This window comes from Mustela nigripes, chromosome 4 (genome assembly GCF_022355385.1).
Source record: "Mustela nigripes isolate SB6536 chromosome 4, MUSNIG.SB6536, whole genome shotgun sequence".
Taxonomy (NCBI): Eukaryota; Metazoa; Chordata; class Mammalia; order Carnivora; family Mustelidae; genus Mustela; species Mustela nigripes.
Genome location: NC_081560.1, coordinates 75,652,327 through 75,676,431, shown reverse-complemented (window position 1 = coordinate 75,676,431; position 24,105 = coordinate 75,652,327). Strand labels below are relative to the sequence as shown.

General features: G+C 41.3%; 1 protein-coding gene across 3 annotated transcripts in view; it reads right to left on the bottom strand.

Annotated features, from left to right (window-relative positions):
• LOC132015976 (phosphatidylcholine translocator ABCB4) overlaps positions 1-24,105 on the bottom strand; it is a 65,068-nt gene that overhangs the window by 17,026 nt on the left and 23,937 nt on the right. For 2 of the 3 annotated variants that reach the window (XM_059396927.1, XM_059396928.1), the window contains 8 exons: positions 23,950-24,075; positions 20,910-21,113; positions 20,377-20,547; positions 11,948-12,109; positions 6,881-7,057; positions 4,197-4,343; positions 2,440-2,544; positions 508-585 (listed from right to left, as the gene is read on the bottom strand). In XM_059396927.1, coding sequence (XP_059252910.1) covers positions 508-585; positions 2,440-2,544; positions 4,197-4,343; positions 6,881-7,057; positions 11,948-12,109; positions 20,377-20,547; positions 20,910-21,113; positions 23,950-24,075 — 1,170 coding nt within the window. Of the gene's footprint in view, positions 1-507; positions 586-2,439; positions 2,545-4,196; positions 4,344-6,880; positions 7,058-11,947; positions 12,110-20,376; positions 20,548-20,909; positions 21,114-23,949; positions 24,076-24,105 lie in introns of those variants that run through there. The other variant, XM_059396929.1, reaches the window with a different exon arrangement.

Genomic DNA, 24,105 nt, shown 5'->3' with positions numbered 1-24,105 from the left:
TTATCGTCGCAGCTACTAGTACACTGGTACAGAGTTGGTAAGGACTGAGTGAACTAACAGGTGAATTAACACAAAAACAGAGCCCAAATAAGACAAAACCAAAACTCAGTTACCAACATTTGGGGAAATGATTAGCAGAATCAGTCATGAATATTACCACCTTTTCCTTTGTTAAAAGATACCTTGGAGTCTCAAATGCCTTGCTAGGGCCTGCAGAGAATCCAGAGAAGAACCACAGGTCCTTGAAAAGACGGTATCCATGTGGATAGAAATAGTGGCAAAATAAGCCCAAAAAGCCACCTAAATTAAGCCCACTCCACTGAGATCCCTGAGAAGACTTGGGACATTCCAAGCCCAGGATGGTGTGCAGGGCTCCCCGCCAGTCCCTGCAGGAACGCATGGGTGGGGCGGGCAGGCGCAGACGGGAACTACAGCACACTCCAAACAGAAATGGGCTTTGAGCTCAAGAAATCCAAACAGAGGGCGTCCTCCAGCACACACACCTACCTGTCTTAGCATTGCTCTAAACGCCAACGACCGAAGCCTGGTGGTAAGGATCTCGCCAGCTTTCCCAAATGTGAAGCCCTGGTTGAGATAAAAACAAATAGACAAAAAAAAAAACCTATTGTCCTTTTGGATCATCAGGATTCTGACCCAAGTAGGTACATTCACATTGATTTTTATGTGACTTACATATTAATCCACCATTCAGGTAACACAAGTCTATGACCAAACACTAATTCGAAGTCTCAACTTCAAATCCAGGTGCTACGCAATCGTGAGCATGCAGAAAGAAGCCTGACGCCAGAAGCCTTACAAAGGTCCAGCTCTGGCTTTTGAAACATTCTAAGTCTATTTCCTTTTCCAGACTTTAAGGACAGCATCTCAGTAAGGACAATAGCATGTATAATTATAACCCTGTGTTGCTGATACTTCAGATGGTTGGAAACAGGAACATAACACTGTCCAGGAATACATTCTGGCTCCTGTAGGGGAGAATGGAGGGCAGAGGGAAGGAGGAGGTCCGTAGGATCAAGCTCCAAATGAAGGGAGTTTGCTGGTTCTCTGTCAAGGCTCCACCTACTCTCAGACTGGGGAACAATTAGGCTATTCTTCCTCAGCAGGCATCCCTGCCAGAAAATGTCCCTCTTTCTAAGTTATACCATTGTTCCAACTGAAGAGAAGCCCGGATGTCTCCAGCTGGGCCTGCTTCCAGGGCCGCTGGGATAGGTCGGAGCCTACAGGCACACAGAGTATCGGTGGGCTGTGGGTGTGGGGTGCTGGGGGGAGGGCACATCGGGAGTCTTTAGGAATCCAGGAGGATGGTGCTCAGGGCCTGGGGAGGCATCAGCCCCAAGTGTCTAAGACTGGCTTGACGACTCTGGTCTCCTCCTCCCTTGGCTGGCACATCGCTCAAGGCCAGTGTGGGCACAGCAGTTCTGTGCACCATCCCACTGGTATCCCAGGCTCCAAAACTCGTTTATAAATCCAGTTCCACTCCCCAAATACACCCAGGCCTGGGCTGGACTGGAGAACGGAGCTGTGACTACTACGGCAACGATTTCTGGAGACAATGTTTGTCTTGCTTTTGCCATCCATTCAACGATGACAGAAGGCAAGTGCCCTGGATGGGACTAGGAAAGCTCATTTTGCTGACTTAATGGCCTGAGTTAGAAAGGTCCGTGTGGTGCTGAGATACAGTCAGAAGAAATGGACTACGAGGCTAGGTGGAAGAGGACAAACAGAACGAGGTGGACAAGTTCACTGTGGCTGGGGCCACAGTGTCTAAATGCATAGGACACACGTTCTTTCAGAGTTCATCCATCAGGGAGGAAGAGATCAGAGAAATTACTTCATGTTGAGTCACAACAGAAGAGCGAATACTGTTGTACTGACCTTTCCCCCCAGGTTTATATTGAATTTATCTGGCACTTCCATCCTCTTATGAATTCAAGTCTCTTTTTCCCTTTGTAACGAATGTTTGCTGGGGACAAACCTGGAACATTACAGAACTTAGCACACGGGGGAGTCAGGATTCCCTCTGCTTCAGACACTGCTCTCTGGAAGAGCCTCGCGGACTGCATCTTTTTAAAAAGCTTTTTTTTTTTTTTCATTTATTTGTCCGGAAGAGAGAGAGTACAAGCAGTGGGAGCGGCAGGCAGAGGGAGAAGGCGGCTCCCTAGTGAGCAAGGAGCCCCACGTGGGACTCGATCAGAGGACCCTGAGATCATGACCTGAGCCGAAGGCAGACGCTCCACCAACTCAGCCACCCAGGAGTCCCTGCAATTCATTTCGATCTAAGAATTGGAAGCTCCATTAGGGTTTGGTGAACTGGTAATTAATGTGTAGTGATAAGGAATGCAAATCTAGCTAACAGATAAATTTATATTCTCTAATGGAATGTAGACTTGCTGAGCAGATGGAATCACAGGTACCTACCTGAAGGAAGAAAGTGAAAAAGGAAATAATTCCCAGACCTAAAAAAAGCAATGAGAACATGTTGCATTTCTGCTGCTTCACGTCATCATCCCCTGGTCCAAAAACCTACAAAAGAACATTTAAAAATGCCTACTTGGATTACATGATCCTCTTCACTCTTCCCATAAATAATGGCTTGAACGTCACAATTGAAACACTAGGCTTTGAACATATGGGGGAGGGGTGTTTAGTGCCAAATATCTATAACAAAAAATTTACCTTTATGACCATTTTTCAGAATCCAGTGCAGTGGCATGAAGCTCACTGACGGTATGATGCCATCTTCACCAGCTCCCGCATCCAGAACTTCTGCGGCACGCCACACTGAAACTCTGCACCCCATCAACAGTCTCTCTCCCCATCCCCACTCCCCAGCCTGCTGAGAACCACTCTCCTTCTTGTGGCCAATTTGAGGAGCGCGTGGTTATTAACGTGGGCTGAGGCACCGTGGGTGGAGCGTGCGTGCTTGCACATTTTGGCGTCTGTTCCTCTCCCCCAGCACTCACTGTTCCCGCCACCCCAGCTCCTTCTCAATAGGTCCCAGCCCTGCTCCCAACCCAGCAACCCGAGAAACAGTATCTCCAGCCCCAGCTCCCCTGTTGCCAGGTCCTGCCTAACACCTGCTATCCCGTGACACGTTCAGTGTTTGTTTCCTGTGTGTGCCATGTCTAGGCGGCAGAAAGTAACTGCTTTGAGGGCTCGTCTTGCTTTACTCTCTGCCTGATTTCCAGTGCCCGGAGCAGCATCTGGCACACAGGAGAGGCTCCCACATATCAATACAGTCCATACAGGTCCTGAATAGCAAGGGAGCCATTAGAAAGCCATGCTTTCTAATTTAAAAATATTTGGAGGGTCCTTGGTAATTTGTTAACTTTTTGGCTGGTGCTCTTACTTGTAGACCAATGTCTAATGCAAGTACAATAAACTTGTAACGACGATGAAGAGTAATTCACCTGAACAAGAAAGTCTCTCCCATGATGTCAGAGATTGACTAAGACCACACAATATAAATGGTGGGTTTGAGAGAGCCTTAGCTATTTCTGGAAAGTTCCTACAATTATCCCCCACCGAAGTTAATAATTGGATAAATCTTCTGGGTCTCAGACTCCCCAGGCCTTGGAAGGATTATTCCAACAGTGATGAGTTGCTATTGCTTCTTGAAAGCTCACGTCGGAGCAGACGCTCCTCAGCGCTTCACCTTAGAGTGATCTGTGCCATCTCCTTCCAGCCTCAACCTGATTATTTTAGAGAAGAAGGAACTGAGGCCCAAGGAGGGACAGCATCTAGCCCAAGTTTGCACAGCTGGGAAGTGGCAAGCCGGCCAGTCCTGAGCATCTGGCCTCTCAGAGGCTGTGACTAGAGCCTGCCCTTCCTTCACGCCCCTATCCCCTAGCCATGCGGTGAGGGTGAGCACACATCTCCCCTCCAGGGGCAGGCAGAGGAGGACTGCCTGACCTCAGTTTCACCCCAGTGCAGACACACAATTCAATGCCTCCAACGGTTTTTTTTTTTTTTTTAACTTACCATATCATTAATACTCTCACTTGGCATGAGTCGAAAGGCTACTTTTTCTTTTGCCTCATGGCTTTCCTCAAAAGGGAATTAAAAACGTGGGCGTACTTTAATTTGAGGCTGCTTTACTCCAAAATGAACCCAGGCGTGATGTGAGCATGAGAACGGATTCAATTCAAGCTCCTGAGGGATGTTTGCAAACTTACCGCTATCATTTCTGAGAATATGATGGAAAAGGCTGGCTGCAGGGCCCCGTTGGCAATGGCGCACACTGTGCCGACAACAAAGTACGGCCATTCCGTCTTATTCAATTTCAAGACCTTCAGAAAAGATACGGGCGGCACGTTTTCATCCTAGAGCACACACACACACACACACACAAATATAGACAGGTCAGGACCAGCCGGTAATGACACAACAGTCAGCGGAGTACGTAGACAAGGACAGCACTGCCCTCGAGGAACTTGCAGATGAGGCGCAGAGATGACCCGTCCACATGCAACCATTGAAGAGTGAGACTGTTTAATAAATCCCAACAGTGGCCAGTGATTACACGGCATAAGCTGGGCGAGAGTTGTTCACCCAAGAAGCGGTCTCCATAGTTTCATCAGCCCATCTCCGTTCCAGCCTCAGCAGAGGGAGACGAGGCAAGACCCAGGCACGAAACGCTCTGGTGTTCAAGTCCCAACTCCACTCAGAGGTGATGGTGGGGTCAAATGAGACAATACCCATGAGCAGATGGATAAAGATCCCCACAAATGTAGGATACCATTAGTAACCCGAGAACACAGGCCTGGTCTCCTCACCCCCAGAACCCTGTCCAGTGCTGCCTTTTTCTGGGACAGGGTCCTAACTGATAAAACCAAATCAATTATCCCATTCCCTTTTATCACTGGTCCTTGGCAGGCTTCTCCTGTTTCAAAGCTTAGCTTGTTTTGTGATTTTTTTTCTTATGTATTTATATGCCTCTTTTTCTAATATAGGAGTTCTGATTTTCAAGGTGAAGACTGTACATTTTCATATCCATAGAGATTATCCCAATACCTGGCACACACCAGAGTCTCAGCAAATGTCAAACTCCATGTCTGCTCAAACAGGAAGGATTTAGGTCACATAAGCTACCTCTATAGTCAGAATATTCTCCTTTAGAATTAAACTAGATGCAGAAGGTGCCTATGGAATCCCAGAGCTTTATGGTCATTTACAGAGACCACGTTTGGTCTCTAGGACACAGAGAACATAGTGGTAGGTTCTTTTCAGCTTTCTTTTTTCAAGTCACCAATTTTCTTTGTATTTTCTCATCTTTTCTTGGTATTTTCCTTGTATTTTCTTTTCTTTGTATTTTCTTTTTTCTTTCTCTTATTTCTTTTCTTTCATTTCACTTCTTTTATTTCTTCTCTCTCATTTTATTTTCTTCCCCAGTTATCATTATCTTTAAGTCCTGGTCTCCAACCGGATAAATGAGCCTTTTCCCCAGACTACTCTTTTCACCACACAAAAACAGGTCTCCCCAGATTCCTTTCATCACACTTAATTCCTCTCTCCCCTTGGGCACACTGTCGAACCCTCTCTGATTGTACTTGGGACAATCTTGTTGATTGTGGCATGTCCTGCCTCCCCCTCTTTGTGCAATTCTTCAAGAGAAGAGAAGTGGTCCTCCAAAATGCCAGAATCTCAAGACTTAGCAGCATAGCTCTGAAGATAAATGAGAAGACAAAAGGTGGACACCTCCATAGCCAAAGGGGGAGTGTAGGTGGGAATTGTTTATCTTCCTTAAGATAAAGCAACTTCACTTGATAGTGCAATTGTTACTTTTCTTTCCATAAATATACCAAGATGAAGACCTTTAAAAGAGCCCTTGTAATCTCTGCAGTAAATACTGTGGGCAGAGAAAAACAGAGCAGTGAACTCTCAGTAGGATGAGTTTCTTCGGGCCAACACGGGAATAAAAATAAACCACCTTTATCAAATAACATCCAAGTGTATTTTCAAACAATTTCTTGAAATAAGAAAATACATTTTCTTAGAATGGATTCCCCCTTACAATGATAAAAGTTCCAGTTAACTTGAATTAATATCACAAGTCTTCAGGTGGGAAGAGTTAAAGAACACAGAATTTGGCTATTTCTCGACATTCTGTCCCTTTCCTTAGTAAGATAATTCCAATCTAATTTAGGGTGGCAATGCATACAGTAAAAAGATTAAATTTTTTACCCTCCCTTGTAGCTAGGTATGGCCATGGGATTAAGTTATGGCCAAGGACATGTAAGTAAAGTATGTCTGGAACTTCTGGAAAATCTCTTTGTTTCTTCCTGCTGTTTGGACTATGGCTGTTATGGCTGGAGCTTCAGAAACCCTTTTAGATCCTTGAGGACGAAGGTCACACGCAAGCATAGTGAAGATAAGAATGAGAGGAGCATGAATCCAAGGGAACTGCGGGGACACCACCACACTAGCCTTGGGTTTCTTACCACTGAGGCTTTCTTAGGTGAAAGAAATGAAAACTCTTCATTTGTTTGAAATGATGTTATTCTGGCTTTTCAGCATAGACCATCAGAGGTAATCGTTCCTAACAGAATGCAGATATCAGGGCCTTTCACTGGAGCTTTATCTCTGGATCTCAAAGATGAATGGAATATCTACGTTTAAGCATCTAATCACAAAGACTACTTTTCTCAATATATCCCCCCAAAACAGGAAATCCACTTTTAATTGAAATTGATTTTAATTCATTGCCAAATGCATTTAAAAGTTCAAATTTCCTTTTTTCCAGGAAGGAAAAGTAGATTCAGAGTAGGAATCAATCGTCTGTGCCTGCAATATACCAGCAAAGGCAGGGATTTTAACAGTAGAACTCTACCACAAAAGATTTAAGTGAAAAACAACTTACAAGTTCTTTGGCTTCCACTTCAAGGCCGTTCTGATACTTCCGTGAATTTCTAAGGCTTTTATGAGTAGAATTCCTAAATAGGCGAGATTTCCAGCCATTAGGGGCCATATCTGCGGCAGCCTTTTCATTATTTAGTTCAAGGTCAAATTCTCCTGATTGGACCTGGTTTCCTGACGTCTGAAAAGAAAATGTTAAGTTGTATACTTGTGTGTGTCTTCAGATGGATATGACGTCAAATTTAGACCCATAAAGCCATACTGAATATTACATGTGCCACGACTTGTCCATTTCCTAACAGCTTCTCAATCAAGACTAGCTCTAAGACCGTCAAGAAGTGTTTCAACACAGAGAAGTTGTGTTAAAAGGACACAAAAGCTAAATCTCATTTGAACAATATAAAAACTGGAGAATAAAAGTATTTCCTAAAAATTAAAAGGCAAGTTTTCCATCATCCAGCAGGTACACAGGAATTTTTTCTGCACTCAAGAATGCGGGAACAATTCATGACCACCACCAGCAGGAAGAAGAATAGAACTATTCCCGAGTGTAATTTTTAAAGCTACAAACAAGGAAAAAGCTGGTCACTCCCCATGGGAGGCAATTAAACTGCTTTCCCTGACTGGCTGAGTACATTCATCTTTTTCCTTCTATCCCTGCTCAGACTCATCTCACCCCAGGTGACCCCACCTGCAGACTAAGCTTCAGTGGGATCAATTCTCTCCTTAAAGGGGGCAGGGGCAGGGAAAATTTCCAACTTCCAGCTCAATGGCTGGTGAGGAACATCAAGCCAACCTTGCTGACGGCTAACTTTGAGTCTAAAACTCTTAATGGTTTATCCAGAACCCGAGTTACTGTAGTGATGTCATGTTCTTGCTCCTTTTCTTCAGGTCCTGTCCCCCAACCCATGCCTATGATGAGTGCCTCACGGCACCTACAGCAGCCTCTCGAGAGCTCTGCGTATTATCCCATTCTAGCATTCCAGCTGTGCTTTTGATATCCGACAGAACATCACCCACGTGCCTTGAACTGCAGGACAGTGACGCGTTCTGCGGTTCTGCAGGGTGGACTTCCTTACTTGCTTATAATTGGAGCTGTTTTCCACCATCTCCCAACCCAAACCAACCTAAAGCCCTAGTCTTCTAATTGCTGCATCCACCCTTCCATCCACTCCCACACTGTTACCAGATTTATTTTCCTAAAGAGCAGCTGTGCTCAAATCACATCCCAGCTCAAAACATCTTCCACAGGTCCTCATTGTACGCTCATGCCTGGCCCCCTCAAATTCTAGTTCATGGCAAGTCAAACTGGACCACCTCTTGTGAATGCCTCTTCTTTTCCTTCTTTTGTTATCTTCTCTATGCTCTCAAAGGGTCCATCAAAATGAACAGTTCTACCAATAAGCCCACTCTGATTTTAGCCTTCTGTAACTAAATGAAGAATCCCTCTCTCTCTCCCTTAATAGTTTTTTCTGTGCCTTACCTGAAGCCCTCATTTGGTGGGTGCTGAGTTCACTGAGCTCCAAAGTCAAAATGGCCACTTTAACCAGGTGATGAAATGTATTTATTTAAAACCAATAGCCCTTTTTTCTTACACCTGAATATACCTCAGCTGGCTCAAATATTTAATTATGAAAAGTAAAACAATAAATGTTGAAAGAAAATATGGGTGAATAGCCTTTCTAAAAACAACTCCAAATCCTGAACATATGAAGGGGGAAAAAAAAAGATAATATAATTACATATGATTTTAAAGTTTTTGCTTTTCTTTCTTTCTTTCTATTTTTTTTTTCTTCTTCTTCTTCTTTTTTTTTTTTTTAATTTATTTGATAGACAAGTAGGCAGAGAGGCACACAGAGAGAAAAAGGAAGGGAAGCAGGCTCCCTGTTGAACAGAGAGCCCGATGCAGGGCTCCATCCCAGGACCCTAGGATCATGACCTGAGCCGAAGGCAGAGGCTTTCACCCACTGAGCCACCCAGGCGCCCCTCTTCCTATTGCTTTTAATGGTAGCCAAACAAACTACAAAGCAAAATTAAAAGAACAAAGCAGGGGCACACAGGTGGCTCAGTCAGTTAAGCATCCTACTCTTGATTTCTGCTCAGGTCACAATCTCAGGGTAGTGGGATAAAGTCTGTGACATGTTCTGTGCTCAGGGAGGAATCTGCCTGAGAGTCTCTCTCTCCCTGTGCCACTTACCCTCCTCACATGCACGTATGTGTACATGTGCTCACATGCGTACTTTTTCTCTCCCCCTTCCCTCTTAAAAAAAAAAAAAAAAGGAGGAAAAATATCTCTAATACATGCAAGAGTGGATTTCCTCTTTATGCCAGGAGTTCTTATAAGTCAATATCATGAGCGACCCAACAGAAAAATGGCCTAAAATAGGAAAAGATGCTTTAACAGAGGAAAAAACACAAATGGCCAATGAACGTGAAAAGATAATCTCATAAATAATGAAAGAAATCTGGAAATACTGTTTAACTCTTTTAGGTTAGGAAAGATGAAAAATAAAATACCAAGTGGCCGGTAGTGCTTATCAACAAGGGTTTGAATTATAGGAGTCTCTCAAATTTCTAAGATACTCATGTTTGAGGTTTTTTTTTTTTTAACGCTTGGAGTTTTAAAAATAAGAATGCATTACATTTATAATCAGGGGGAAAAATACCTTTAAAAGAAACAACGAAGAGCCAAGAGTCTAGGTAATGAAAAAGCAAATGAACATTCTACTTAAAAACAAAACCGAGACAAGGTTTTTCTGACACTAGGTTGGCCCGTCTTTGGGACGAGAGGACAAAGCAGCATGTTGGTGTGAGCATTTAGTGAACACCCGGGCTCACTGAAGCTCTTTCCTCCATCTCTGCACCAGCACCAACAAATAATTGGTGAGGCAAAGTGTAAACCAGAAGTGGGAAACGTGTGAGTGTCCAGGTGGCCAAACTCATGGGGACTAAGAATCACAGACTGTCAGAGCTGGTGGCAACATGAGCGGTCATCTTGGGACATGCTCTCCTCAGTGAACCAGGAAGGACTTGCTGAAACCACTGCTTAGTTGGTGACAAGCCTCTTCTATCACAGGACACTGTTCAGTCTTCCATGGTATGTCTTTTTCTAGGAAAGAAAGGTTATTTCTTTCCTAGAAAAGAAAGGAGGACAATATAGAAACGTCAGAGCTGTCCTTATCCTCTTGGCAGCCTCGGTGGCCTCCGAACCTAAGTGCTGGTGGGAAGAGAAGGTCATTCTTTCTGGGGCACGGAAGTGGTCAGCCAGGGGAGAAAGTGGTTACCACATTTTTTTTTTTACAGATTTTATTTTTTGACAGACAGAGATCACAAGTAGGCAGAGAGGCAGGCGGAGAGAGAGGAGGAAGCAGGCTCCCTGCCAAGCAGAGAGCCTGATGCAGGGCCCCATCCCAGGACCCTGGGATCATGACCGGAGCCGAAGGCAGAGGCTTTAACCCACTGAGCCACCCAGGCGCCCCGTGGTTACCAAATCTGACAGGCAAAACTGCAGAGCCATAGGAACCATTAACAAAATGAAAACTAAAACTGAATTAAAGGAATATTATGCTTATTTTCTTAATGAGAGAAATGATGAAGACCCTGTGATGGGTAGGCCATATGGAAATAATTAGTGAAAACACAATAATTACTCCCCTCCTGCTGGAAAACCTTCTCTGGCCAATTGAAGCAAGAGTTGTAAGACTTTCCATCGTTTCATTTGGTAGTTTCACTAACCAGAGTTTCACTCTAGTTCCTAAAACAGGTAATATTGATAATTGTTGGTTTGTATTACTGTTGTACTATGCTTACTTGTGCAACTTTACAAAATAATTAAGCTAGAAATAGTTTGTTCTATAAACATTCTTATATCAAAGCAAAAGTATATACTTCTATAAATATAACCATAACTACGATATGTATGGGTATTTTTTTTTCTTAACATTTCAGATATAGATCATCTGATGCTAACATTTTAATGGGTACTCAGCAATCCATTATAATAACGTGTAATAAATTGCTGAAGCTGGTTAAGCATCCGACTCTTGATTTCAGCTCAGGTTATGATCGGGGTGGTGAGTTTGAGCCCTGAGCTCAGAGGAGAGGAGAGTCTGCTGGATTTTCTTTCCTTCTACCCATCCCTTTGCACCTCCGCCCCCCTCTCGTGCTTACACATGCACTCTCTCACTCTCTCTCAAATAAATAATCTTAGAATACTTAGAAAAATACTGGAAATAAACTAAATACTCAACTTTTGCTTTGATATAAGAATGCTTATAGAAAAAATATTTCTAGCTGAATTATTTTGCAAAGTTGCACAAGTAAGCATAATACAATTGTAATAGAAGCCAACAATTATCAATATTACCTGTTTCAGGAACTAGAGTGAATGATTTTTTATTTTTTATTTTTATTTTTTTAAGATTTTATTTATTTATTTGACAGAGAGAGATCACAAGCAGGCAGAGAGGCAGTCAGAGAGAGAGGAGGAAGCAGGCTCCCCGCTGAGCAGAGAGCCTGATGCGGGACTCGATCCCAGGACCCTGAGATCATGACCTGAGCCGAAGGCAGCGGCTTAACCCACTGAGTCACCCAGGCACCCCGTGAATGATTTTTTTTTTTTTAAAAGAAGACTGCTCTATTCACTTCCTAGAGTCATGACTCCTGCTGCTGGTTTTATTAGGATCATCTAGGAAGCATTTTAAAACTCACATAGGACCTCCTCTAACCCTGGGAGATCCTGGCATCTCTGGCTCCTGCCACTTCTCCAATGGTCCCTAGTCTCACAGTGGAAAGGACCTTCTAGGTTCAACACATTCCCCAGGCAATTAAGGATCTCTGTCCTGAGAAACAAATTTGAAACATTTCTGACGCCTTCTTTCACTTTCCTCCTCCCTCACCTTTCTCTCTCTCAGGATTCTTTGGCTGATTCCAAATTCAAGGTTGAGACATACACTTTCAGTATCTTCCTGAAGCTTTCTATTTCTCAGCATGGCATTAGCGGCCTGATGTTTTGATGATACAAAGAACACCCTACTGAGAAGCAGAAAGCAAAATCCTGGGACGCACATACCTGCATGTTAACAAGCCTGAAGTACACGCCTTCCTTCTTCATCAGCTCCCTGTGGCTTCCTTGCTCCACAATGACGCCATCTTCAAACCCAGCGATGACGTCTGCGTTTCGGATGGTGGACAGCCGATGGGCTATCACGATGGTGGTCCGGCCTTCTCGGGCCTGAAAGGGAGGACGGACGCGACGCTGCAGGCTTTAGCAGGCCCCGGAGCACGCACGGCTCCTCATGTGGACGCACCTGTTAGCAGCTGATGAGAGTAGATTGCCCTGCGGGCAGGGTGCACGGGCACCCTCATCCATGGAAGGCTAAGGTGAGGCTTGAGTTCTGGACCAGAAAGGAGGCCAACCGCTCCATACAAGGATGGGGGTAATTCTGGAGGCTCACGGTAGTGTAGGCTTGCCCGAGGAAAAAAACAAGAGAAGGTCTGACCTTTCTCAGGTGTTTTCATACTTGTCTGAGGACCCTTCTTTGTTGGTTATGTCCAACACAGCCTTCTCCGGGGCACTTCTGGAGGGTTCGTTTTGGGGAACCTGATTTTAGCTGTAATTCTGATGGGCTGCATGCAAGCAATTTAGATGAAAATGTACTTGGGGAGCACATGGTTTAAATTATAGTTCAGGGACCGTCTACATCACTAACTCTGCAGTGGGGTCAGTAACTTTGCTTTTTAACAAATGCCCCAGGTGAGTGTTATGCACGTGAAAATCTGCAAATCATCCCGTTAAGTGGTTCTGTGAACTCACATTTTGGCTTGGTAGGTTTATCAATGGGCTTTTAACCCTGAAATGTGCTCATCAAATTATTCATGTTATATCATTTATGAAGGTTATTCTTTTTTTAAAAAATATTTTATTTATTTATTTGACAGAGAGAGAGAGATCATAAGCAGGCAGAGGCAGGCAGAAAGAGGGGAGGAAGCAGGCTCCCTGCTGAGCAGAGAGCCCATTGAGGGGCTTGATTCCAGGACCCCGGGATCATGACCAGAGCTGAAGGCAGAGGCCTAACCCACTGAGCCACCCAGGCACCCCAAGGTTATTCTTTTTGATACTCATTAGCTCTGTTAGGCTATAGCTTCTTAAGACCACTCCTACTCTGAGGCAATAAAACCACGTGATTAGGATGGTTATTAGAGTATAGCTTAATTCACATAAGTAGTTAAAAATGCAAATTAAAAATGATAGCTGAGATTCATAATAGTCAAAAAGTGGGAACAAGCCACATGTTCATCCGTTAATCAAAGGATAAACAAAATGAGGTACATCCACGCAATAGAAGATTATTGGGCCATAAAAAAGTACGACATTCTGATACAGGCTTGACTATGGATGGACTTTGAAAATATTACACTAAATGAAAGAAATCAGTTACAGAAGGTCTGCATTGTATGATTCCATTTATATGAAATTTCCAAAATAAGCAAACCCATAGAGACAGAAAGTAGATTTAGTGGTTGTCAAGGGCTGGGGTGAGTATGGAATGAGGAGTGACCTGATAAGAGGTACTAGGTTTTCTTTGGGGATGATGAAAATCTTGTGCAATTAGTGGTGATGGTTGCAAAATTTGGTGAGTATACTAAAAATCAGTGACTTGTACATTTCAAAAGGGTGAACTTCATGGTATATGAGTTATATCTCAATTTTTTATTAACAAAGAACAGCCATGAAAATTCTGAAAAAGAAGATAAGGAGAGGGGAATACCTTCACCAGATATTACACATAAAAGACTACTTAAAATAGTAATTAAATAGAATCCAGGGGAAGCTATCAGTGAATAGGCAATTTGATCAATAAACCAAAATAGAGAGTCCAGAAATAGATATAAAACATTTAAGAATTACTGTATGATAAACAAGGCATTATCAGTCAGGAAAAGGGTAGATTGTACAATAAATGGTATGGACCAACTGTTAAATCACCTGGAAAAAAATAATGTGGTCTTTTCCCATCAGTCCTTACACTAACATTACCACCATCAACTATGTTTAAATAAGTATAAAAGAGTTAAACCATAGCAAAAAACAGAGACTAGAGCTACTATTATCTATTGGATAACATTTCTGACTGTTCAGATTTTAGTACCCAGGCCCTCAAAAATGTTCATATGTATGTGTCGATGTGGAGGTTGCATGTCTTGGTCTGTGTATGGTAAAGCATGTAGGAAATAATTTTATTATTCTAATCATATTCATGATACTAATAGTGATGAGTAAATTGCTAACAATGGCTATATTAATATTATGATAACCATAGGTTGATACTATGTCAACATTTAAAAAAAGCCCAGAGGAATTATAGCCAGACTTGTGAGCAAATGATTGATACGGAGGAGAAACAAAGGAAGTGTTGATGAATTTAAAAGTTAGCAAGTGGCACCCACGAAATTCTGGCCAGAGTAGAGATTTGACGCAAAGAGATTTTTTTGCAGAGCTTTCAGATGTTCCAATGATGAAAAAACATTGATAAGTAAATATCCCAGATTCAAGGACACCAACTGTTAAGAAATTTAGACCTTCTGCTAATGTTGGATATGCAGGGATAAAAGGCAGGTCCAAACAAAGGGAGTATTAATCCACTAGCTTTCTGGAACTTCTGAGGGAAAAGGAGGCGGGGGGGGGGTGGCTAGCGGGGGACATAAAATGAAACCTTTGAAATCATTTGATAAAATCACATGGAGGCTAATTTTAATTTTTCTCTTGCCCCTCCAGTATGTAACACTGTGAGTAGAAGAGTCATGTAGGTATGAAACCTTGTGACTACTGACTTTCATTTAAAAACCATAATAACAAATCTGCATTTGTATTCTTTAAGATCTTACATAGAAAAACCTATTGTTTGTTTTGATAAATAGTAGCTATCTTTGAGTCAACAGCTGATATAGTCCTTAATTTTTTTTTTTTTTTTTTTTTTTTTTACATACACATGTATTATTTCAAAGAGCTGGAGCATAATTCAGTAAAAACTTATGTAGAATCTACATAATCATATCTACATAAGCATAATCAGCATGGTGCTGATTAAGTGTTAAAAATATATAAGCATAGGGGCGCCTGGCTGGCTCAGTCAGTAGAGCACCTGACTCGATTTCAGAGTCCTGAGTTCAAGCCCCACATTGGGCATAGAGCTTACTTTAAAAAAAAAAAAGAAATATAAACATGAACAATTTATTAATTCTGCCTCTTAGAGGATTTAATCTTTCTAGGAGAGAGAAGTCATATAAATAAATATATATAATAAATAACTACAACAAATTGGTGCCAAAGTATTGATAAATGTATAAAGAATTCACAAAAGAAAAATATTATTCTTACAGGATAGGTAATCAGGGACAAATAGCAATAGATATAATATCCTTATGTTCTTATATCCTTATGCTATATCCTTATGTTCCTCAGAGGGAAAATAATAAATTACAAAGTCAACCTGTCATTGTTAAAATATCATTGGGACCTTAGAATGACTGGCCCAAGTGACTGACTAGGATCATTGAGGGAGGTGCAGTAATAAAGGATTTCCCTTTTAAAGATGTTATTTATTGTTTGCAAAATAGATCAGCTTGCTTATCTTGCAAAGCATGGAGTCAATTAGGTAGAATATAAAGTAGTCATAGCAACCACAGTTCATTAAACACGGCCATAAACACTGCATCCAGAGGTGAAGTCTATTTCTCCATCTCCTCAAATCTGGGCAGGCCTTGTGACTTGTTTTGACCAAAAAAAAAAAAAAAAAAAGAAAGAAAAAAAGTGAAGTAATTGACACTTGGCAATTTCTAGAATCCGGGCTTCAGGAGGCCTTAGATTTGCTACCTTGAAACCACAGTAAAAGGAAGCTTGTTTAATCTACTGGAAGATGAGAAGCCTCATGGGCAGAACTGAGCAGCCTCATGGGCAGAACTGAGCAGCCTCATGGGCAGAACTGAGTAGCCTCAGGCAACAGCCATTACAACTGCTGGGCACAAGAGTGAGGCCATCTTGAACGTTCCAGCCCAGCGGACCCTGAGTTGAAAGTAGCTGCCTAAGGGAGACTAGGAAAACCAACAGAAGAACAACACCAGCTGTCTTCCTAAGTTTTGACTTAAAGCAGCTGATGCAGAAATCTCAGAAGCCTGGAAGAAAAGTAAGGACGTTGCTACTGGAGCCTGGAAAGAGGGTAACCTGTATTATACAGCCTTGGAGTATCTGGAGAAGAAAGGGTCCTGCTATCACTTGAAAGAAGGGTATTTTATCTACTGCACTTGTACATCTGGCCAAGAAGATTCTAGAGATCTCTAAATAGAATGTTGACATGCCAGTGGGATTCCACTGGCTCTTTGTTACAAGCTACAGGAACTTAAGAAGGAGCTGTTTGGCTTGCAGGGCGAATCTAGAGGAAACACAGGAGACCCAGTGCCTGCTTGCTTGGGGAGTGAATTGTTAGTCATCCAGTGAAATGAAGTCAAATATCCAATCAGTGTGTGAGTATAAGATTTTTTTTTTGTTAAAATCTCTGAGACATTTAAGGCAGATTCTGGTAGACATCCACAGCTACATAAAAGGGCTCCAGAGACTCTTAAGGTTTTTCTCATGGCAGCTTCACACATGGTCCAAAGCAGAGATTCGTTTTGGAAAAAAAAATTATAGATGTAGGTTTTGGGGCTTGAGTGAGCCACGGTCGGATTCCAAGCAAGCTCACAGTCCTTAAGAGTGTCTACTGGCCTGCACTGAAGGAGACTGAGGAAATCGAAAACATAGAGGCCCGCAGATCCCAAATTTCTGTGGGTAGAAAGCATTCTGAGAAAGTTATTCAGCTACAGACACAGGCCATTTCTATCACAAAGCAAAGATCTCTCAGAGAGAGGATCTAAGAGCCCAGAAGGTAGAGCACAAAGCCAAGGAGACCACTCCACTGCTCGGGGTGGGACAGAAACTTAATCAAGGAGCCAGCCCGTTCCCTGGGGCAGTGGGGTAACTGGCTACATGCACCTGACTGCACGTCACAATTACTAGGGGCCAGTAATTGCTATGTGCTTCCTGTTCTAATTTTTGAGTGGGAGTGACTATTATTATCCTGTTCTTGCATCAACATTGCATGTTGGGGGTGTGTGTGGAAGACAACTTGTCTCTTGAGTTCACAAATCTTGGATCAAGATGAGCATAACATGAAAAATCCATCCATATCTGGACCCATACAGATCTTCAGGTACTGGACTTTGAACCTGATGTCATAGCTGTGTGAAAATTTTGAGGGTATTGGGAAGAGGTGAATTTATCTTGCAGGTGGGAGAAGGGTGAGTGATTGTGGGAGAGAGTGTTCTGTGGAAGGTTAAATATGGACACAGACACTTTAGAGCTCACCCATCAAGAGGTGGTGGACTCTGTCTCCTCACTCCTTCAGTCTGGGCTACGCTGTGGCTTGCTGGGACCAAGAGAATGTGATGAAAGGGACACTGTGTGAGTCCTGGAGTCGAAGCCTATGGACGTCTTCTAGCTTCTGCCTCAGGACAATGTCCTGAGAAGGCCATAGAAGGCAGCCAGGCTAGTCTATTGTATAAGTACCAGAATGGGAAGCCACATGAGAAGCCCAGTCAACAGCCTGCATGGGAGTAAGGCCATCTTGGACTCTTTCAGCTAAGTCAACCCTCCAGGTAGAGGCAACAATATGTTCAGGTGAAAACACCAAAAGATCCACCCAGCCAATCCACAGAATTATTGGTTTAAGACTGAATTCGGGTGAGGATGTTGGTGGGAATGCAAGCTGGTGCAACCACTCTGGAAAACAACATGGAGATTCCTAAAAAAGTTAAAAATAGAGCTACCCTACGACCCAGCAATCACACTACTGGGTATTTACCCTAAAGATACAAATGTAGTGATCTGAAGGGGCACGTGCACCCGAATGTTTATAGCAACAACGTCCACAATAGCCAAACTGTGGAAAGAACCTAGATGTCCATTAACAGATGAATGGATGAAGAAGGTGTGCTGTATACATACAACGGAATACTATGCAGCCATCAAAAGAAATGAAATCTTGCCATTTGCAATGACATGGGTGGAACTAGAGGGTATTTGAGAGGCAGAGTAGGAGATTTGAGGGGTAGGGAAGGAAAAAATGAAACAGGATGGGATCGGGAAGGAGACAAACCATAAGAGACTCTTCATCTCAGGAAACAAACTGAGGGTTACTAGAGGGAAGGGTGGGGAGGGATGGGGTGGCTGCGTGATGGACACTGGGGAGGGTATGTCTATGATGGGTGCTGTGAAGTGTGTAAGACTGATGATTCACAGAATCATCAAATAATACATCATATGTTAATTTTTAAAAAATTAATAATATATCATATGTTCCTGGGTGGCTCAGTGGGCTGGGCCGCTGCCTTAGGCTCAGGTCATGATCTCAGGGTCCTGGGATCGAGTCCCTGCTCAGCAGGGAGCCTGCTTCCCTCTCTCTCTCTCTGCCTGCCTCTCCGTCTACTTGTGATTTCTCTCTGTCAAATAAATAAATAAAATCTTTAAAAAAACAAAACAAAAACAAAAAACACCTGAATTTGGGATGGTTTGTTATGTAGCAATAGGTAACCAATTATGCAGTTAGTATAGTTAATAATCATGGTAATGGCAGTCACCATAATAATAGCACCAGCAAACATTATCACATAGTTCCCAATGTGCAAGGTATGCGCTAGTTTATTTACATGTAAAGATTTCACTTTACATGTAAAGATTACAACCTTACATTGTAAAGATTTCACTGAATCTTTACAACCATCTTATCATAATTTTCCCCCTTCTCCCCAGTTACTTCTGCAAGATCTCAGGCTTAGAGACAGGTCAGTTAATTTACCCAGGATCATGCAGCTAGAAAGGGACAGAGAGCCAGGACTCCAGCCTTGGCCAGTCTAGCACCAAAGCCTGTGCTCTTAACCCTTCCCCAAGCTGCTAATGGCTTTTCTTGGGACTTTAAAAAAAAAAAATTACAAGTGATTCATCAGCTATTTTTAAAACCTAAGATTTTATCAGCTGGGGAGTGAGTCATAATCCTAGAGAACCCAAATTGCGAAAATTGCATGAAGTAACTTGTCTATCAATTAAAACTTGTAAGACTACAATTTTTCTGATAGGATACATATCACAAAAAATAACATGTGTAATAATTCTGTTTCTGTTCTTTTAGCACAGAAAGTGCTATTATATTGAATATTTGTATCCTAGAAAGCATTGGGACCTAAGCTTTAAGGATGAATGGGACATTTTCCCCCCAAAATATCTTGCTTATTCTGACATCTTCAAAAAAGTCTATGTCAGCACATGAATGCTCATTTAAGTATTATGTTTTAATTTATGCAGTTAAAAAATAATTTCCTACTTTAAGTCATGCCTGATTAACCAAACAAATGCCAGTTTCCTGTGTTTATATATTGGTTCCTTAATACTGAGACTTAACATACATGAAAGCAATATAATTTGGTGCAAGAATTTGTGAGGAATAACTATCACCTCATTAATCATTATTAGATTAAATTATATAAAATAAGCCAAAATATTAATCTGAAAAACCATGAAGCACTGATTAACCCCAGTTTATAGCACTTATAGTGTTTACTTAGGATTCAGGTGTAAGTTTTCCTGAGAAAATAAGATTCATACAACTTGTCTCTAAAATCACAAGAGGTAGTTTGGATAGAAGCTGTGAAGTCAGTTGCACATTTGATTACTAAGTATTCTCAAATCAAATATATTTGTGGTGTTTATGTTTTTGAGACCCATTGAGACGGTGTCCTCTGACTCTGGTTATTATCCTGGGTCCTTAGTACAGATGACATCAGCAGTGACCACAAGAGTGTCACAGCATAAGGTTCTTCCTGGGAAGCTTCAGCTTTGAAAAATGACTGTGAGAGATTCAGAGATTCCAGAGCTGGGCATGTGAGCTCAACATCCTTAAAATGTGTTGCTGATTTATGTGCCTAGATAAACACACAAACTGGATTTTACTTCCTTTGGCCTTCCTTTCACCTTCGTGAATAAAGATAATGGTACTGCCTTTCTACAGAATAAGGTAAGTATTTTGAGCTGTTTTTTCATCTGGACTGGTGTCTAGGTAACCAGATTTTTCTTTGGACATTTTAACATGACTATTTTTTTTTTTTTTTTTTTTTGACAGGACTGCTTTTGATCAAAGCAAGAGCCTCCGAGCAAGGAGTTCATGACCAAGTGGCTCGCAGCATACGCCTGATTGGAGCTCCCTGTGCTTTGGTAAGAGCAAGTCGGTTAATGCGCCACCTACCTCTCTTTGCCACGTGACGTGACAGAAAAGGGAAATCAATAAAGCCCCAGGAGAGAGCTTCACTTGCTCTCACATTTATGTTTTTCAATCTAGAATCGCAAAGCATCGGCAAGAATTTCCAATAAAGCCTTCAGTGTGCTGGTCCTTTGGGCGTTTCAGGTTGACTGACCTTATCCAGGGCCGCCTGAACCTCTGCTTCACTTTCAGTGTCCAGGGCTGACGTGGCCTCGTCCAGCAGGAGGATCTTGGGGTTGCGAACCAAGGCCCGAGCGATGGCGATCCTCTGCTTCTGTCCGCCACTGAGCTGGGCCCCTCTGTCTCCAACCAGGGTGTCGAATTTCTACGGCACGGAAAACAGGGAGGAACTCATGTAGTTTAAATAGAAAAGGCCATAGAGTCTAGAAGTTCATGAAGACAACGTGGAGCTTCTTTTTGACTATGGTAATGAGTCCCAAATTATAGTAAAATCAATGAATACTGAATTCTAAAAAACCAGTACCATATACTCTGTATAAATTTTATGGGATTCCTGTACTAGGCCGTACTCCTTATACCTCCAACTGAATAATGCAAGGGACTTGCCTAAGGAAGGTTGAACAGCCTTACATCTTAAACATTCATAGCTTAAACTTTGAAGAAAGAACTTGCTTGCACAAAGTCAAATCCGAATTTCAAGGGCAAGGATGTTAACAGAGCCTTTACCTGTGGTAGTTTCATGATAAAGTCATAGGCGTTGGCCTCTTTGACAGCTTTCTTTATCTCATCCATGGTGACGTTTCCACGGCCATAACGAATATTTTCAGCAATTGTGGTAGAAAAGAGCACTGGCTCCTGACTCACCACTCCAATTATCTCCCTGAGATATCTTACATTAAAGGTCCTAATATCCTGCCCATCAATATTAATCTGGAAGAAAGAAATATTTCCATTTAATATTTTAAACCATCTGACATCTAAAGCATCAAGACTCTTTAATTTGATCCAAAAAGTCTTGGCTGCCATTTAACATTTAACTTATTAACTTATTTAACTTACTTTTGTGGCTACAAGTGGTTAGAAATGAGAATTACAAACAAATAGCAATGAGTGAGAATAAAAATAAAAAGCATATTTATGATCTTACACATACAGATTTTTCATGGATGGATTATTCCCTATAAGCGATAGGAGGTTATATATTTTTGGCATACTATTATTTTTTGCTTATCACTATTTAAATTTGAATAAAGTATCCATTTACCTACATAGTCTACATTATCATTTTGATGGCATAATGATGTTTTACTAGATGGACTATACCATAATTTATTTTAGCATTTCCTACCTGCTAGGTACTTGACTTCTTTCAAAGAACACAGAAAGACAATCATTGTAGAAGTAGAGTTACCAGGCTGAAGAGTAAGATTTCTTTTTATTTCTCTGATAACAGTTGCTTACCTGTACAATGACTGGGCTATGTTGGACATTTATTATTTATTGGAGAAAGGCTGAATAGACAACACTCTAAAAAGAGTTTAACAATTTATAGTGTCAGCAAAAATATGTAAAATGTATCTGCTTTTTTGCAACTTACTAGCTCTGGGTTTTATCATTTTAATTTGTTTCTTTCTAATTAATAATTGCAAACTGGTGCCTTATATTTGCTTGGTTTTGTATATATTTATAAATGAGGCTGAACGTTTCTTGAAAAATTTTATAGATACGTATTTATTCTCTAAAGATTTTTATGTTTTATTATGTTTAATTAAAGAAAAGTTTAAGGAAAAATTAAATAAATAAATTGCACCACTGGACATTTCTTTTAATATTTTAGTAAGAAAATTGCTAAATCATGATGTGAACAGTGCATACCTCTGAGTTAGAGAATTTCTGAAGACTTTTCTCCATGTTGACGTATATTTAAAAAATATTACTCCAATAATTATTTTCTTTTTGAAAAATTTGAAATTTGAAATTTTTTTGAAAATTTGAAATTTTCTTCTTTATAATTTAAATTCAATTAGTCAACATTAAAAAACTTTTTTATTAAATTTTAGCTGGGCTCTATGCCCAATGTGGAGCTTGAACTCACAACCCTGAGATCAAGAGTCACAAGTTCCAACAGCTGAGTCAGCCAGGCGCTCCTACTCCAATAATAATTTTAAAAAGAAGATATTTTCAAATGTGTATTCTTAATGGTTAGTATCTTACTAAGTTCTTTTTTAAAAATAAAGAAAAATGTTTATACTTGAACCAACCTAGAGTTTGCTTTAGTAAATGGGGATAGGATTATATTTCCCCTGATAATATATTTTTTCAAAAACGTGTATTTTCTTAAGTTAAATAAATAAATAATTCATGTACCCTAGAACTCTCTATTCATTCCAAAAAACTCTGTTCTATCTCAATGCCTTTTAATGTCTTTTTTTTCTTGTTTTTCTTTATACCTTGTAATCTTCTGTTTTCATAATTATTGATTCATAAGATATTTTAGTATCAGGTAAACTCAATGTCCTAAAGTTGTCCTCAGTTGTATCAACTGAGGAAATCCCAATCTATACTGTCGGCTGGTATTGTATTAAAATTAAGTTTACTGTTTTTGATAATTGTTTTTGTGGTTATGTAAGAGAATGTCCTTCTTCCTAGAAAATGTACTTTGCAGTATGTAAGGGTTAAGGGGCATAATGTCCTTACCTTAGTCTCAAAGATTCAGAAAAAAATATGCCCTTGTGTGTGTATGTGTGTGCATGTGTATTTATTATATATGTGGATAGAGAGAGAAGACAATAAAGTAAGTGGGTCAAAATATGAACAATTAGTAAATCAGGGTGAAGATTGTATGTGTTTCCTGCTTGCAACTTTTAAGTTTCAATTTATAAGAAAGGTTTTTTTTAATCGTACTTATTTATTTTTTAGGTAGACTACGTGCCTAGTGTGGAGCCCAATGTGGGGCTTGATCTCACAACTCTGAGATCAAGATTCAGATGCTTAACTGACTGAGCCACCCAGGCACCTCATAAGAAAGTTTTTGAAAGGAAAAAAATCTACTCTAGACTCTTAATGTCTCAAAAGTCCCCAGAAGTTTTTGAAGAGACTACCCCACTTTCCCCTTCAGATATCCCAGCATTTAAAAAGCTCAGCCATCTTTGATGAATTTAATTATTGTCCTGAGATTTCTTGTGACCTTGAGTATCAGTTTCTCAAAAATTACTATGTGAAATATTTTTTAGCAAACCCAATAATTTCTTGAAAATAACAGTCTCAGTGGTCTGGGTGACTGTTTCCCTGTTGAGTTAGTGAGTTATGAAATGCTTACTTAGAACAGAACAGAGTGTTGTCTAGCCTCTTTGGCTTTTATCATCTTTTTTTTTTTTTAATTTTATTTATTTATTTGACAGACAGAGATCACAAGTAGGCAGAAAGGCAGGTAGAGAGGCAGGCAGAGAGCCAGAGGGGGGGGGGGGGGGGGGTGGAGGGGGTGGCGCCGGGTTGGGGGGAGCTCGACCCCAGGACCTTGAGACCCTGACCAGAGCCAAAGGCAGAGAGAGGCTTAACCCACTGAGTCACCCAGGGGTCCAGGCTTTTATCATCTTGAATATTTTTCTAATCCTTTCCTGTGTTTGAATGCATTATCTAGATGGATTGCAATTCTATAGCCTTTTGCCAGAATTGGATTCACATGCAAATTTGCTACTGAAAAAACACTTTCAAAGGGCTAATTGGTACCCTGCTGGCCACTTTGAGAACGTGTCTTCCCACTTACCCTACCCTCATCAGGGTCATAGAGCCTCTGTATCAGCTGCACTGTCGTGCTTTTCCCGCAGCCGCTGTTCCCGACCAGTGCCACTGTCTGCCCACTCTCCACCGTCAGGTTGAGGCCCTTCAAGATCTGTGAGGGCAAAGAGAAGAACACAATCAC